Source organism: Dermacentor variabilis, chromosome 5 (assembly GCF_050947875.1).
Source record: "Dermacentor variabilis isolate Ectoservices chromosome 5, ASM5094787v1, whole genome shotgun sequence".
Lineage (NCBI taxonomy): Eukaryota > Metazoa > Arthropoda > Arachnida > Ixodida > Ixodidae > Dermacentor > Dermacentor variabilis.
The window spans coordinates 178044638-178061874 of record NC_134572.1 but is presented as its reverse complement, the minus strand read 5'-3'; the positions used below and the strand labels follow the sequence as shown (position 1 = coordinate 178061874).

Below are 17237 nucleotides of genomic sequence, written 5' to 3'. Positions count from 1 at the left end.
GGATAATGGCTACCTGCTGTTCATGATCTGAGAATGCCTGCCAAACGCACCCCAGCCCATTCTTATTCTTCTGATTATTTCCGTCTCATGATCCGGATCCGCGGTCACTACCTGCCCTAAGTAGATGTATTCCCTTACCACTTCGAGTGCCTCGCTGCCTATTGTAAATTGCTGTTCTCTTCCGAGACTGTTAAACATTACTTTAGTTTTCTGCAGATTAATTTTTAGACCCACTCTTCTGCTTTGCCTCTCCAGGTCAGTGAGCATGCATTGCAATTGGTCCCCTGAGCTACTAAGCAAGGCAATATCATCAGCGAATCGCAAGTTACTAAGGTATTCTCCATTAACTTTTATCCCCAATTCTTCCCAATCCAGGTCTCTGAATACCTCCTGTAAACACGCTGTGAGTAGCATTGGAGAGATCATATCTCCCTGCCTGACGCCTTTCTTTATTGGGATTTTGTTCCTTTCTTTATGGAGGACTACGGTGGCTGTGGAGCCGCTATAGATATCTTTCAGTATTTATACATAGGGCTCGTCTACACCCTGATTCCGTAATGCCTCCATGACTGCTGAGGGTTCGACTGAATCAAACGCTTTCTCGTAATCAAGGAAAGCTCCCTATTGAAAATTTGCCCGATGCTGGGCATAGTGGAATCCATCATCCATCATCATGGTGGATTATGGTAGTGGGTGGCATGCTGGGTGACGGGTGGCATGCTGGGTGACGGGTGGCATGGTGGGTGCTGGGTGACATGGTGGGTGACGGGTGGCACGGTGGGTGCTGGGCGGCATGGTGGTTGCTGGGCACGGCGGGTGCTGGGCAGCATGGTGGTTGCTGGGCACAGTGGGTGCTGGGCGGCACGGTGGGTGATGGGTGGCACGGTGGGCACTGGGTTGGATATCATCGTGGGCGCAGCACGTCAAAGGCAAGTTGTGTGATGAATTGAAGGAGCAGCCATTGCCATTCGGAAGCTCATGACGGGTTATCTTTATGTGATGTTGAGTCTTGTGAAGTGTACAGTCTGTATATACATGTTGCCAAGATGCGGCTATTTTCATGCCATAACAAATCAATATGTAAAGCACCATACTACGTAGCATATCATCACACTTTATTGAAAAAGCATCACTTGACTTGTACTGTATTTACTTTTCCACTCGCTTGCTCTGGCGTCCTGCTTGTGTAAAAGAGAGCTCCAAAGGTGCTTTCGCACGGAAGCAAGGTGGTTCTCCGGATGTGGTGCAGGTGGCATCATTGGATGGTCACTTATGTATTTCGCCAGGCAGTCTAAAAGGAGAGTGCAATAAATATATAAGTAAATTGTTTTTCCAATGATTTCTAGCAATAAGTGAATGAAGGAAATCTGCTCTAATCACTTCAAAAAAAGTTTAAGATAACAAAATGCAGCAAATGTCACACACAAACATGCTACCCAGGACGCAAGCCAGCACAGGTTTATTTGCAGTGAGTATGCATACACATGCATCACATTGTTTTGCAGATTTACATGGAATTTTTGTATGTTTTTTGCCAAAGCCACGCCTCTTCTCATCTGGAGGTTGGCTTAACTGCAAAATTTAGACACATGGGAGCTGTACTCAAAGCCTTATGGGGTGGATATTTGGCTTCTGATTTTGCATAATTTGTCTGCTCTTCAACCACCCAAATTCCTGTCAAATTCAGAGAGCCACAATTTGGCTACACTGTCTCTAACGCATGCAGGGGAGATGCAAGGTGCAAGCTGTCTGATTTGTCCATTCTATCATTTGTTAGCTTTACTTGTTGCTCGTGCAGTTGGTGAGGAAGTCGTAACTTTAGCATTTGCCATATAGGCATAAAAGATTTCATGTAAAAGCTGTATAATGGCTGGCTTGCAAGCTTTATTTAGCTGCAAATGATGGCAACTAATGTTTTAAAGTGAAGCTTTTTTTGCCTCTTCTCCCAACATTACGGGCGCTGCAGCTGCTATGGTCTTGTCATGCCTGCCGTTGGATTTCTTGCAACATTACTAGATGGCGCTCACCTCTGCACATCCTGACCGGCGCTGCTGCCCCAGCATTTCACCGTTAGTGTGTATTGCACGTGCTGTGCTGGTTTTAATTTCTATGCGAGAAAAATGCAGCTGCTGGGCTGTGATAGTGTAAACATTAGAATCGTCCTTAGTCTGAAGAGAGCGCTTTGAGCTGGAATCTCAACAGTGTGTTCGCCATGTATGTAGAAGGAGCCCATTAACACGCGCCAGCAAGGCGTGCACTCGACGTCGAGGACACCCAGACTTGAAAGAAGTGTCACACAGAACAGGAGCGTCTTCGCTACGCAGTGAAATGTAGTGCAGACCGCGAATTTATGTATACATTGTATACATACAATTACAATAGCTAATTGAAGTATGCACAGCCTCATAATTCAATTAAAGTTTAATATTTCTGCCATGATGCGGTGCGCCATGTGAGGCAATGACAACGCTCCATTCCTTCTCAGAGATTATGAACAATGACTCGCAACAACGCCTCAAGCAAACACATCTCCCTGTGTGTTCTGTGGGCTATGCAGACAAACAGAAGTGGTGCATGCAAGGTAATGCTTAACATCAACTCGCCACTTTCGTATTGGACTAAACACTGAAAAAATTACAAACTTGCCACTAACATCACCGTTAATTATTGTCAATCAAAGCAAACAATGTGTGCTTCGTGTACATCGATTCTCACAATGCATGGGATCTGCCATTTTTTTTCTACTTTTCAATCTCCATATTGCTACTTTGCTAAGGTAACCTACATCTTCAATGTAAAAAAAGCCCAAAGAAGCATCTTAACGTAATACAGAGCAATCTTTCATGCTCGTCTGTTTAAAAAAAACATATTTATGTAGGAAATGAAATCTTCGGCAGAGTGTTGATGCGACTACAAGAGTACCTGGTACTTTGATCCATAAAACAATTGAATCTTGGCAGAAGAATGCCAGTTACAGCCACACTATACAGTCCTTTCTAATCCAGGCTGGCGGAAAGCGCTGGAATTCCGCATGATGCCCAGCACCTTGCTTTTCTTGGCACCGACAAGAGGCATGAAAATTTTAGGATGCTTTGCGTAGAACAAGATCAGCTATGCAGATCAGAGCGTACATGCGACTAATGTTCGAGGTGCTTTCTTTGTGTAGCAGTTCTTTCCTCATTCTTATGCTTAAATAAAATGAGATCACTGAAAGTATGCCGAAAGTGCTGATAGGCCATGTCTTACAAACTTCAATAATCAGAACATCTAAAATCAAGAAAGCGGCTGACAGATGGAATAGCACACAGTGGTATGAAGGTTATAAACATGGATGAGGTGCCTCAGAAAGGCTGACCAACTTTTGAGCTATCTTCGTCAAAAGTGGCCTGGTCAGCCTTGCCATGTTAGTTTTAAAGGACTAGTAGGGTGACATCACGTGCAGTTGTTGTCAGTGGCAGCTGGTTGTAAAGGGAGAGACTTTAAGGAGAATGAGCGCTGTCGTCTGTAAGCATGGTTCCTAAGACGAGGGCACAAGACCGTGAGAATAGGAAGGCGGCGAGAAAAGAAACAAAAGAAAAGGAGAAAAAAAAGAGATGCCAAGAGGCAAAAAAAGAAAGACAAGAAAAAGAAGGGCATGGGAGCGTGTTAAGGAAGTGAGGGGTTAGGGAGCATTCAGGAGTATCATTGGCGGCATCTTTCTGCCGTTTTAGAAGAACTGGTCAGGCGGTCAGTGTGCGAGTAACAAAAAAGACCCCAAAAGATATCAGTTGAAAGAATGACTTGAGTAGCGTAGCAGCAACGCGTCGGGTAATGTTGAAGAAATTAAGATGGCGACAAGGAGTCTGGGATGCAATGTATGTGGTAGCTGGCAGGCAGAGGCATGGTGTTTTAGGGATGTCAGCCTCAGTAGCTCAACGCAGGTGTCGTCACAGTGGTATATAGAGCTGGTGATACCCTGTGTGACTGATGCGCAGAAAAACGTATCCTGGCATCTGGGATTTTGGATTGTGGTGGTGAGGGTGTTCAAAAAATATGATAGAAAACAGACAAAAGGGGGGAACTGAAAGTGGAATAACAAATAGGAGGGTTACATGAGCAAAAGCGGGCGGAGGCAGGTGTACATGGGAAAAGGGGTCATACAGTTGATATAAACATTAAAACACGAAAGAATATATTAAATTAAGTAGTAAGCAAGTAAAAATTTGAAACGGTGGAATAGGTGAGGTTAAGAATTAAGTTTAGCTGGTGGCACAATGTGTTTTGCGCCTTGGTTGATGACATGAGGCTTTCCGATTTAAGTTACAGCTTTAAAGTTTTTAAAGATTCTAAGTTGCTGTGTTAAATTGATTCCCATTGGATGTAGGCATTTAAACTTGTGTATGAGGTATGATTCCAGATATTTCCTCTAGCGAGGTGAGCGGAAATTTGTAGTCTATAGAGCCTTGCTTTGTCACATATGACATGTTCATTGAAGTGGCTGGCTACTCCTTTAGGTAAATTGTTTTGTATCTGCGCGGTGACCGTTCAGTCTTTTATGATTTTTTTGTCCTGTCTCACCTATGTATTATTTGCTACAAGTGGCACATTCTAGACAGTAGACTACATTGTTTGATGTGCAGATGAAACTCGAAGTTACGTTGTTTGAGTAATTTGATGCTGTACTTAATACTGTAGTAGTAGATTAAATATGTTTGCATGTAGAGCACCCGGGCGGCCACAGGGACTGGTTCCTAACTTTGTTGTTGTTTTTAGTTTGGCACATACAAGAATATCCTTAATATTATAGTGTTGCATCTCAAGACTACTCTGGGCAGGGCAAGAAAAATCTTGTTTCTGGTTGCTGGTGAGAATTGGGTAGTATTTATTGAGGATGTTGTTCATGTTTGGGAGTGTGAGAATTTAGTAGTAAGAAGAGGCGCTGTTCTTGTGATCCTAGGGTGGGGCTTGAGCACGTCGGCTCAGTCAAGTTTGGTTGCATCGGTGCAGGCTTTCTGAAGGGCACTCTTTGGGTGGTTCCCGTTTGATAGGGTTTCTTTAGGGTGATCAAGTCTATCTATGTAGTCTTGGTTTTCAACACACATGTGACGTAGCCATGTGCTTGGCCTTTAAAGATGCCTTCTTTGCAGTGTGGCTTGATGGTGGCTTGTATATTCTAGGTACTGTTGTTTGTCAAAAGGTTTCCATACAGCATTGTCATTAGTGTCCCAGTGTCAATGTATATTGTTTAGTCCAGAAAGTTTATGCGCTCCACTGAAGATTTTGATGCGAATTTTATTGTTGGCTGAAAAGAATTTAGAAATCCTACATATTTATCTAGGCTGTCTTGACCATGTCACCATATTATGAATATGTCGTCTATGTATCGTAGGTATGTGTGGGGCCTGTCAGTGCAGCGCAATAGGAAGTCTGTAGAATCCCCATAAATATGTTCGCATAAATATGTTTTCCCATGTACATCTGCTTCCGCCCGCTTTTGCTCATGCCACCCTCTTATTTGTTATTCCAGTTTCAGTTCGCCCCCATATTTGTCTGTTCTTTATTCTATTTTTTCGAAACACCCTCACCAACATATTCCAAAATCCCAGGCGCCAGGATACCTTCTTCGGAGCCTCAGCCACACAGGGTATCGCCACTTCTGCATACCGCTGTGACGACACCTACGTTGAGCTACTGGGACTAACGTCCCTAGAAAGACCGTGCCGCTGCCTTCCAGCTACCCTATGCACTGCATTCCAGACTCCTTGCTGCCATCTTAACTCCTTCTAAATTATCCGACGCATTGCTGCTATGCTACTCAAGTCATTCTTTCAACTAATGTCTTTTCGGGTTGTTTTTGTTACTCGAGCACTGACCGCCTCACCGGCTCCTTTAAAGCCACAAGAACATGCTGCCAAAGACACCCCTGAATGCTCCCTAACCTCTTGCTTCCCTAACACCTTCCTATGCCCTTCTTTTTCTTTTCTTGTTCTTTCTTTCCCTCTTGGTCTCTTTTTTTCTCCTTTTCTCCCCGCCTTCCCACTCCCACTATTGTTCCTACGTCTTAGGAATCATGCTTACAGACATCAGGTGACCGCGCTCATTCTCCTTCAAGTCTCTCCCTTTACAACCAGCCACTCCTGACAACTGCATGTGACGTCACTCTACTAACACTTTAAAACCAACATGCCGAGGATGACGAGGCAGCCTTTGAGAAGATAGGTCCTCCTAACGAAACGTTGGCCACCCTTTCCGAGGCACTTTATCCCTGTTTATAACTTTTACATCCCAATAATCAGAATAGTGTTTTGAAATTGCATGGCTGTGAACGCTGCAGATTGTAAAGCAGCACATCAGTTGACCACAGTCAACACTTTGGACGGCAGTAGTTTAAAAAGCTTCTTTTAGACCATACAATTTGCCAAGCTGTGTAGGAACCCAATTTTCTTGAGAAGCATTATTTCAAAAAAGTGAAATGAAAGCTGCAGCGTGAAAAGCTACAATAACGCATGCCAAGTCTACATTAGAAATTTCAAAGACAATGAGGTGCTTAAATGTTCACTTCTGTTAAGACAATGAGCAGCAGGTGAATGCAAGCTATCAAGGTCCTGTCAAAATTAACCGCTCGTGTAGCCACCCGACTTTCTTGATTGTTTTTAATTGAAACTGATTATGGGGGAAACTTTGTGGGCGATTTTCGCCGGAAACCCATATCCCGAAATTATCTTGTGCTGTTTTTCATACCCACAGAGACATTTAAATTGTGTGTCGAGACACAGTGCATATACAGCAGAAGAAAAAGATATAATATATAGGCACTTGCCTCATTCTTGCTTTGGCATTTCTTGTCGCTCTGTATACATCATGTAATGCTAACTCATTCAGATAACTTGTAGATATGCAGTTATGTTTCTCAAATGAGGTGACTGTTGACTTACTCTTCAAAGCAGGCACTTTCTCCGGTGTTGCCGGAAGCTTCCAAGATGCGCGGCACATTGTCCGGCAGGCCTGTCCAGTCAGGCTGCTTTCACCTGCTTGCACTGGTGTCCACAGGTGCCATGCCACCTCTAATGGGTACTTTCCGTCGGGAGCAGACTTGAATATGTAATGCCACTTGTTGAGTGGCATCACAAATCCCACACCAATCTGTACCTGCAATAGATATGAAGTGTTTTTTTCCTGAGCAGTATTCTTAACACTAAAACGCACTTGTATAAAACAATATGATATAGGTTAATTAGATCCGTCAATTTCTGATGCAACTCTATAATTTCCTATTTCTGCCCCTCGAACAAGTTTAAAAAAAACTGGGGTTAAACCCAACCTCACCAAGAAATTCATTTTTGTGTAAAGGATTAAACTAATAAAATTTTCCCATTTTAAGGGCAGCAAACACTCATATTTCGTACAGTCTAACCTTGCAATAATGAAATTAACAGAGAAAGCGAAACAATTGATTCAAATAGGCGCACCGCCATGCAGAGAACAGTGCAAGAACGAGTGACGTCAAGGCCTCCAAGATTGCAGTGTCACACGGAGAACAGTGCAGCACGTTACCTAGAGACCTACGCGCGCCAGTCTCCAAAATCCACCACCATCACACACTACATGGCCTTGTTCTAAAGAACATTGGAGACATGCCTTGAAAGTAAGATTACCCTTGCATGGTTGAAAACAAGTGAATTCCCTTGTGGGCTCTGAAAACCACTCGCACCACTCACTCATCTCAGCAGTTATATTTTCGTCATGACTAAACTGCAGCGACGAATGCGCCAAGTCCCGTCACAACTTCAAACTTCAGAACTCAGTGTGCACGCTCCTTTTACTGCGACCAGGTTTGAAATGTTTGTTGTAACAGTACAGCGCTAGTACAGCGGCAGCGGAATTCTCTTTAGGGACAATTGCACCTTCTACATCTTTTTGTAGGTTTTTGCGCAATATGTTCGTTGCTGTTTTTTGTCATTAAGCCCTTCAGTTCATGTCTAGCGCCCGTTCAGACTGTGTCTCTTTGTGTGTGTGTGTGCCCTTGCACTTGTCATGATGTCCAAGTTCAGCTACCACCAACTAGAACTAACTTTTGCATTAATCAGAAGTACATATTAGCACGCTTTATAAAAAGCCAAAGGATTAGCACTATGCTGACCGGGAATGAGAAATGGTAAGAATATTCTGGCTGAAAACAACATTTCATGTTTATCAACACTGACGGGCAAGTAATTAAGAAAGTTGGTGTACGTTAATGTTTACCTTTTGAGTGATACAAGGGACAGAAAGAAGACAACAAGACACAAAAGCTACCAATTCAACATTAATTTTGGTGCAAAAATTTAAGATAATATTTATACTGCGTGTGCTCTTGCACTGCACAAGCGATCTTTTAAGACAAAGGGCACAAGTTGCAATACAAATGTACAAAATCATGATAAACAGTACTTGCATAAAAATAGAACAAATAAGCACGGAGTGATCACTATTCCGTGTCATTTAGAGAGTATTCCTCTTTGTAATGCAATCATAATGAGCACTGGCTGACAGATGTCCCTCTTTTTTAAATGGTATGCCTCAGTGATATTGTTGATCAATCGGTTGCCTTAAGTAAACAAAAGAGATGAACAATCTAAATCTGGCGTACATCACCAGTTGTGTCAATGCATTGTCAAGTGGGACGAGCATGCTGGTCCCTTGAGTGAATAATGGTGCTCTCCTGGGCACATGCTTATACAGCGGCCAGTCTGCCCCATGTACAAGACCGTCTATTCTTAGTACGAAGATGGTGCAGAGTGGCCGAACTCCGCGGATTGCCAGCGCGCATTGCATGGCTGTGCAACGGAGCTAAGCGGCGCAGGCGCACAGGGGCTTAGAGGTGGGACTTCATGTCATGTGTCATCCGCTAAAGCATGGCGTGCTCCCGCACTTTAGCAGATGACACGAAGCTCCACATCCCCCCTGCGCCATGCACGCTGGCACTCCGCGGGGCGTGGTCACGCTGAGTCGTGTTCGTGCCAAGAGTTGACGACCCTGTGCATTTGACCAAACATACACATGAACAGAGGCATAGAATACACTACTAATGACGGACACAAGACATATTTAGTGGTAATTTATACAAATCTTCTTTGCCTGGACGCCTTTCTCAATGCGCTTGTGGAATGCTATGCACACATATTTCGAGAGAAAAAATAAAGTAGGCAGGTATGCCGCACAGTCCACAAGTGAACTGAGAAAAGCGAGCAGGCAAGCGAGGTACGCTTGGTTAAACATACCACGAAATATGTCTAGTGTGTGTTAGGGGCAGTGTACTGCATTCCAATGTTAGGAAGCTGACAGGCCAGGAACTACATATGTACCAAAGAAATCACCACATTTTACTGAGAAGACCGGCATGCTCGTCTGACTTGGCCGTGCATTGCCGCGATAGGGCTTTAGGCCAGATTAAATTAGTTTATCTGTTTCCACCCACGGTGAAAAATTGACAAGAGAAATCAGAGAGGCATACCACAAGACGTGTGAGCAAGCCCCCATTATGAATGAATGAAAAAAGGCGTCATTTCTAGATGACAAGGGATAGAAATTAGTCTGACTATTCACCTTTTTTACGCATATACTGTTTATTGTGATTTTTTGCCTTTGTATTACAACTCACATTTTCCTTCTGAAGGAACTTGTGCACAATATAAGCACACATTCAGTGTTATTTTTATTCCTTCTATCAAAATATTCAGTCATCACTGGTCATGTTGTATGGTCTCCCTTCCTTCACTGTGTAAATTTTGTCCTCAAGTTATATGAACTGACTGGCAAACTCAAAACGACACTACAAATTTCACCTAGAGGATACGGCTGGTTCTCAGAAAATGCACCAATACGGCGACAGGTGTCTGTTGGCACACTGTAGCAATAATGGGTGGAAGCTACCTTTGACATTGCTGCAATACATCAGTTGTCACATGGCTACAACCCTTAAGAAACAACAGAAATGTAAGTGCACAGCAAAAACAAGCAGGTTCATCAACCACAAATTTGACTTCAGCAGCCAGAACATAGACAGTTTCATGTAGCTAAAGCATTAGCTAATATGCGGAAAATACATGCACAAGCACCCTTAGCTTGAGATACCTGCATACCAACATAAAACCATGAGTTGCAGTGCATATGATGCTTGTTCTTGACACTAGTATTTTGTGAAAAATACTTTTTGGATTACGTACCATGCTTTCAATTCATTTGCCCAGTAATCAAAGGCTTTTGACAGCATTACACTTTGTACTTGCTAGTTGAAAATATTCTCACGTGAACAGCACCAAGCAGAATAAATAGAAAACTGCCCACTGTGCTAACCAAATATGTGGAGAGACCCAAAGTAATAGAATTATTTCTGGACCGCTGTAGACTTAGAGCTTGTTGGCTGATAGTCACTATTAAAATTACGCCACTGCCAAACAGATGTTCTGTGTGGTGCTGTTGAAATCAAGTTCACTTGATGAGCAACATAGCAATAACCAGCAAATGCTTTAGCAATAGCGAGCAGGCAATCTTGCATGTGCAAAACTGCATGCTTATTTAATGATAGTGCATCAATAGACTGAACTATGTACCAACTATGTGGTCTATGCAGTATAGACAAAGTCGAAAACGATGCAACTGGACACAGACTCTGCCACAATGCCTACTTGCATGAATGGGTATAGCTTAAGAAGAATATAAATAAATGTAGAGAAAGAAAGCAAGCTTACTAGAAAACTCTTCACTGCTGTAGTACTTACAGCACAGTGAATACTGGCCTTCATTTACCATTTAAAGAAATTCAAGCTCGTGTCTATTGTTCTGGGAACTTGAGAAATAATTGTGAAAAAATGTAGAAGGTTAGGCTAGTTGGCGTTGACACAGCTCCTGTGACATAGTTACTAGCACAAACAAGGCGTACGGAATAAAGGTCGGACTAGCCAAAGCGGTAGACTTCTACTGACAAGCTTTATTCAGAAGAAACATGCAAACAGGCCACCGCATGCTCAGTTAATGTGGAGACAGATGCATAAAAGAATGTGCCACATAGGGGATAACGAAATGCACATAGAAGCTGATAAGCATCCACAAGAAGCCATTACAAAGCATTCACCAGATTTTTCTGAAGACACAACACTTATTTATTAGCTGGTACCAGTGATGGAGTGCTTATGCATTCATCAGTAGCTCTCGAAATGCAAAACACCTCAAACATTTCCCTATATAACTGCCTGGCAAACTGACTGAGCACTTGTGTGCTATGAAAACATGGGGAGCACTTATGGGTACTTTAACAGTGATCAGCCAAGTAGCCAGCGCCTGTGAGAGCATTTACAGCCTTCCGGTACTCCCCAAGCCACTCATTCAGGCACCTGTTTGTTCAATATACCACTTTCCGCAGGGAAGTGCAATGTAGCATACCACCACTACATTTCAGTTAACAAAGCAGGTGACATGCTCCTTAGTGCATGTACTTTGACGCCCGGCAATGTTTACCAACTTGCATATTCTTGTGAGCATTAGCGGTGCCGAAAAAATGCCTACACCAAACTTGTTCGCCACCTTTCTTCTAGGCGGTGGGACACCCTGTGTATGTATGGCAGAGCTGCACGGCTACCACTGCGACATGCGTTACGGCACGTCCAGTGGGCAGTGTGGTAGTGCTAATGACTTTCTTGTTGTGCTGGCTTTGCTGTTAAAAACATTGTGGGTGTTTTCGAACAGTGTTCAGTAGGACTCAAGTTCACACATGAGTTGCCAGAAGATGATCACCTGCAATCATTCGATATTCGTATAATTTTAAATCATACTTTCCTTATTATATATACTCTCTTAGGAAAACGAAGCCCTTGCTCGACTACCGTTTGGCATACTCCATGTTAAAGGATGCATAGCTCCTAGCTGCCCGAGAGCTGTTCTGGTTAAATCTTGTGCACCAGGTTTCCTGCAGCGCTCAGCAACAAGCGAGCCATTTATGTAGGGCTGGGTATCTCGATAACACTTTGGTGTCAACTACTGGGAGCCTCATTAAAGAGGTAAAAACAGATCTGGCAGCTGCTTGGTGCAATAACGCACGTGCCAGTGGGTGCCCTGTGGCTGTGCCATCTGTACATGGGGTGTCCATCACCTAAACAATGTGGCAAACCAGTGCAGTGTAGGTGTTTTCTTCAGCGCCACTAGAGCTCGCAAGAATGTGCAGGTTGGTAAGCAACGCCGAGAATCAGGGTACATGCACTAAGGAGCATGTCACCCACTTTTTTAACTGCAATGTGGGGGTGGTATACAAGATTTCACTTCCCTGTAGAAAGTGCTGTATTGGACAAAAGGGCAGGTTCTTGAATGAGAGGCTTAGGGAGCACCGGAACGCTGTAAACACTCTAGCAGGCACTGCCCATTTGGCTGACCACTGCCGAAGATGTGCTCGTAAATGCTACCTGTGTTTTCAAAACAAGCAAGTGCTCAGACGGTTTGGCAGGCAGTTAGATAAGGAAATATTTGGTGTTTGGCATTTCAAAGGCTGATGATGAATGAATGTGTAAGCACTCCTTCACTGGAACTAACTGATAAAGGAGTGTTTGTTGTACCTTGAGAAGAACCTGCTGAATGCTTTGTAATGGTTTGTTTTGGGCAGTATTGGCTTTGTTGCGCATTTGGTTTCCTCCCATGTGGAACATTTATTTATGCATCTGTCTGCAGATATTTTTGAGCATAAGGTGGGGCCTCATTGCGTGTTTTCTGAATAAAGGTTGTAAGTTGAAGTCTAGTGCACTGTCTTGTCCAACTTTTTTCAATTAGTCTTGTTCGTGCAAGTAAACCTCACAATAATTGTAATACCAATGTTAAACAATGGTAACCATGCTGCATGCTTAGACCTGTGACATATTTGGCCCATTACACTTTTAATCCTTACGTGTGCAGAAACTGCACAAGCGTGTAGCCTAAACGAAAAAAAAAGTGGATATAAAAGGTGTAACACAGGAAAGTTTCAAATCAATAAAACAAAATAACAAGAGGTAGATATAATGTGTACTAAGCAAAATAAAATGTAACGTGCAGCCAAGTGATTGATGCAAGAAAAAATAAACCTCAAGACATGTTAGGTCTAGCTTTAAAGTGAGCAAGGTAATGTGTACATAATGTCTACAGACACAAATAAGCAGCAAGTTGAATAAAGTTGAGCAGATATTTAGCCTATTTAGTAAGCACTGCTGAGTAATATGTCCATAAACTTATTGACGAATGATACTGAGATCCTACTTTTGCAAACACATACACTTCAGTCATACCTGACCAGACCATCCGATTACACACAGTGCTGCTGCAGCCATAGCTCCTCCCTGACGTGGACACTGTTGTTGGTCACGGCCTTGCCCCTGCAAGATAGGTTCTGTGTTAACTTATAGCAGTGGCACTTTAAAGAAGTCATTGTGAACACATGCAAGGAGCACAGAAAAAGTCACAAAAACAATGTTTGCACCACTGCAGGGTGGGAACAGAGCACAAGGTCAAAGTTACTGATGAATATTGTGATAATAGGGACCTCTTCATGACAATAAAATTTTTAAGACCTACAGCTACAGTACATTACAAACAAATGTTTGTTTACGTAACAATTCATTTTTTTTCTATCAGTTAAGCAACTTTCCCTTGTCATCTCTAGTTATGTCAAAGTTATGTCAAAACACCTTGTCTCAAAACGTAAGCTGTAGTAGTAGCAAGCCGTAATTGCTTAAATTTTTTTGCCCGAACCCTATGAGGGAGATTTTGTGCGCGACGGCTTTGAGCGAGAAAACGGGCCGTCGCGCGAACATATCGCTCGTTCTTTGTCGCCTGGTTCTGGAAATCTAGAATTCGTCGCTCGTCGCCCAGAAGTGCTATGAGCGAACAGACAATAGCGCGAAGCCGGAATTGTACATCAGTCGAGTACTACCGCTTGTTGCACGGAACAAGCAAACGACTATTTTGATACGTGCAAGGTTAAGAACCTACTGCAAGACTTTAAAGAAATGTTTTACGCTGCTCCTTTGAGTAAAACACAGCAAACTAAATTAATAAAGCACACTTTTGGCGCGTATTTGCTGCCCTCATACCGGCAACACCGGGGAGACGGCTCTCAATGTCGTCGCTCGCATAGGGTACGACTTGTACGGAACGAGCTAGCGCGTCACCCATCTACATCGCGTCTCTGTCGCGCGCAAGACCGCTCGCATGGGGTACGACTTGTAGGGAACGAGCGAGCGCGACAACCATCTACATCGCGTCGCTGTCGCGCGCAAGATCACTTGCATGGTGTTTATACTTTTTCCCAATAACTGCTCACAAACCGACAACCGCGTAAACAGACATTATTTTCAACCTCGAAGCATAAGTAAGAGAGGAAACGTCATTGCAGTAAGAATAGGTAAAGAGGCAGATGAGTCTTTATTATCCAACTTTAGCAGAAAAGTGGCAGCTCGCGCAAATGAGGACTGTTGCCGAACCTAATCCCTCTCACCGGAAGGAAGCGCTCACCAAGACTTTCAATTTAGCATTAAGCCAATAAGCTTGCGCAAGCAAATTATGTCAACCAACGCTCAGCAAGCATCGGCACAGTCAATGTCGTCGCGGGAGTTCGATTTCTTACGCTCGCAAGGCACTCTAAGCACACACGAGAAGCAAGCACAGCATGCGTGTACTCACCTTTTAAATGGTACGATGCGGTCGAAAAGCGCCCTCCAAGTTGCCGGAGCTGCAAAGTTATTCCCGCATACATGCAGTTGCGTAGTGGACGACCTGCGGAACGCTAATAATGCGCATCATTTCTTTGCGGCGCCCACCGAACTCTCCACAACCACCACGGACAAAGGGAACGCACTCGATGGCATGAAAATCGTTGGTCCACGTTTGCCTGGCGCACCACGCATACCGCGAGTTTGCAGCGAGACACAAGCTATCTTCTGGCACTTTTGTGCACGCGAACTATGTCACAATTCATTACAGCAAACGCAAAAACACGATCAAACAAACACATCGTAGCAACTCGTACGACCGACAGCACATGTAAACAAGAGAACAAGATTGGTGGATGGATACTATGAGCAACCACTTTGAAACGGGGTGGTGGGTGGCGCCACCTGTGAAATTGGGAGTTTGGTTGGCCTCCGCTATGACTAAAATAATAACCAGCACACACTCGCTTTGTGCCTTGTTGCGCCCAACTGCATATAGATGTTGCAATACATAAACAACCATCGCACAGTTTATATTATCCGCTATACTTTAGCGCAGAAAGAAATTCTATGACGTGTTTTCGATTTCCAGGAGCTTCCGTCGCATGCGGGCAGTAAAAAGATGGCCTTCGAGATTCGCGTATGCCATTCTTAGGAAGCCTTCTCTGGGCTGTAATTTGAAGAAATATATATAAGAAGGTTTAGTAAACAAGAAAAAAAAAGGTGTGGAAAGTGAGGGGGTGGAGCCCCTAGCCCAGAACTCCACTGGCTTGTGCGGTCCGCCGTGCCTGGTCGAGGCTGGCGAGCCAAGTCTCCCATTGCTCCCTTCCGGAAAGTTTGCCGCCTACTTTCAGCTGTTTTGAAGCCCATCCATGCCCACCCACGACGCCTTGCGCTACTGCCCGTGCAACCTGCGCCGTCACTTCGTTTTAAACGACTTGTTGCTTTCGTCACCCTCTACTGTAGCAATAGAAATTGTTGACATGATCTCGGAGGTACACGTCCAGTGTGCGATGTTTCCGTGCGCGTTGTAACTTATTCAGTCAGAAAGCATCAAATCTACGAGAATTAATCGCTCGTGTGGCGCGGGTTACACCCGTGTCATCCGCATTGCTTTCGTTTTGGTGTGGTGAATGTGTGCGTATTGCGCTCCTGTCGTGCATGCCTTCTGTATTTATCGTGCGGCGCACGAATATTCCTGGAAAAAACCGCATGTCTCTGCCGCGTGAATGTGTCCTATGTGGTGGTGCCAGAAATGTGCGGCGGTGTACATGTTCGCAGCCAAGTGCTACCGTGCATTCCAGCGAATAGACGCGGCTGCTTATGCACGGTTTTATTCAGTGTTTCTTCATTAGCTTTGTGATTTACTTGCGTCTGCGATAGAATCCACAAGGTACCCCAGTTGAAGAAGACAGCAGGAATTCATGTCGCAACTAGCGAAATTTCTGTTGTACGACAGAAGTTCCTCACGTTTCCGTAGTTGACAGACATTCCTGACGTTACGACAGAAATTCTGATGTCGCAACAGAAGCATTCTGTCGCGAAGGCCAAGATCTCTGAAGTCGCAACAGAAACGTTCTGTCGCGACAACAAGAGTTCTGAAGTCGGAACAACAACTTTCTATCATGACAGCGACTCTGACATTACGACAGCAATTCTGACGTCGCAACAGAAACATCCGGTCGCGACGGCCAAGAGTTCTGAAGTCTCAACAGAAGCGCTTTCCGTCGCTGCCCTTTAAAATTGTTTGTCAGTTTCGCATCGGTGGTGTGCACTGTACTTTTCTCTTGCGCGGTATTCAACCGTGCTTCTCTCAAGCCGCCAATGCTGATAGCACCGACACCGGTATTAAAGTCGACGTGGCCAATTGTTATAATTGTGCCGTGACGACGCGGCACCTACCCGCCTCCTCAAAATCGGCCGCTGATCAAAATCATACCATCTGCGGGAATGGCTGCGTATCCGTTTTGTTTTATTTGGTAAGATGTGGCACACAAGCCTGTGGACTTACATGTGCGGTTACACTGTCACATTAGTTAATTTCCCAGAATTATTGCAGAAGCTTATGCGAAGCGGAAAAGAAGTTTTCGGTTGTTCCACAAAGTTGCGTGAAAACTTGTCTCGCTCGGGTCTCATTAATCTGGTACAGCGCTGCCGTGAGAAGCCAGTATGCTGTCAGAATGAAGACTCATCCACGAGTGTTTATGTACCTATTTTGCGTTGAGCACACGAATTATGTGCGCGCTCAAAAGTGTAAAGAGCGAGAGACAACTGTCGAAATTAGCAGTAACAACCCTAACAATGTCCCCGGTCGCCGTTGTCTATTTCTGAATTTCTTATTCAATATGCATATCGTACAGCAAAATCGATGTTCTATCACTCCACGATGTACTACCTGTCGATCGTAACAACACTTGTGCTCTTCTAGAGATGTGGCAGCTGACGCGGTGGAGGGAACCCACATCTTGGCTTTTAAAATACAAATGTAAACAGCAACGGAGACAGTGGTTTTTACTGTTGACACAGCCAAAATGTACGCTGAGAGATAAC

General features: G+C 44.1%; 2 protein-coding genes across 2 annotated transcripts in view; one reads left to right on the top strand and one right to left on the bottom strand.

The window, feature by feature from the left end:
- LOC142583363 (cysteine dioxygenase type 1) overlaps nucleotides 1-17237 on the top strand; it is a 163496-nt gene that overhangs the window by 97207 nt on the left and 49052 nt on the right. The window lies entirely within an intron of this gene.
- LOC142583365 (uncharacterized) lies at nucleotides 711-15051 on the bottom strand. The gene is made up of 4 exons (XM_075693796.1): nucleotides 14659-15051; nucleotides 13266-13352; nucleotides 6915-7128; nucleotides 711-1291 (listed from the first exon to the last, which is right to left on the bottom strand). The coding sequence occupies exons 2-4, from the start codon at nucleotides 13305-13307 to the stop codon at nucleotides 1116-1118; spliced, it is 432 nt and encodes a 143-aa protein (XP_075549911.1). The 5' UTR covers nucleotides 13308-13352; nucleotides 14659-15051; the 3' UTR covers nucleotides 711-1115.

Excerpts from the sequence above, each read along its gene's own strand:
- LOC142583365 (XM_075693796.1), bottom strand. The coding sequence starts at position 13,307 with ATGGCTGCAGCAGCACTGTGTGTAATCGGATGGTCTGGTCAG. Across the intron at positions 7,129-13,265 it reads TAATCGGATGGTCTGGTCAG|GTACAGATTGGTGTGGGATT; the intron begins GTATGACTGAAG and ends TATCTATTGCAG. Across the intron at positions 1,292-6,914 it reads GAAAGTGCCTGCTTTGAAGA|ACTGCCTGGCGAAATACATA; the intron begins GTAAGTCAACAG and ends CTCTCCTTTTAG.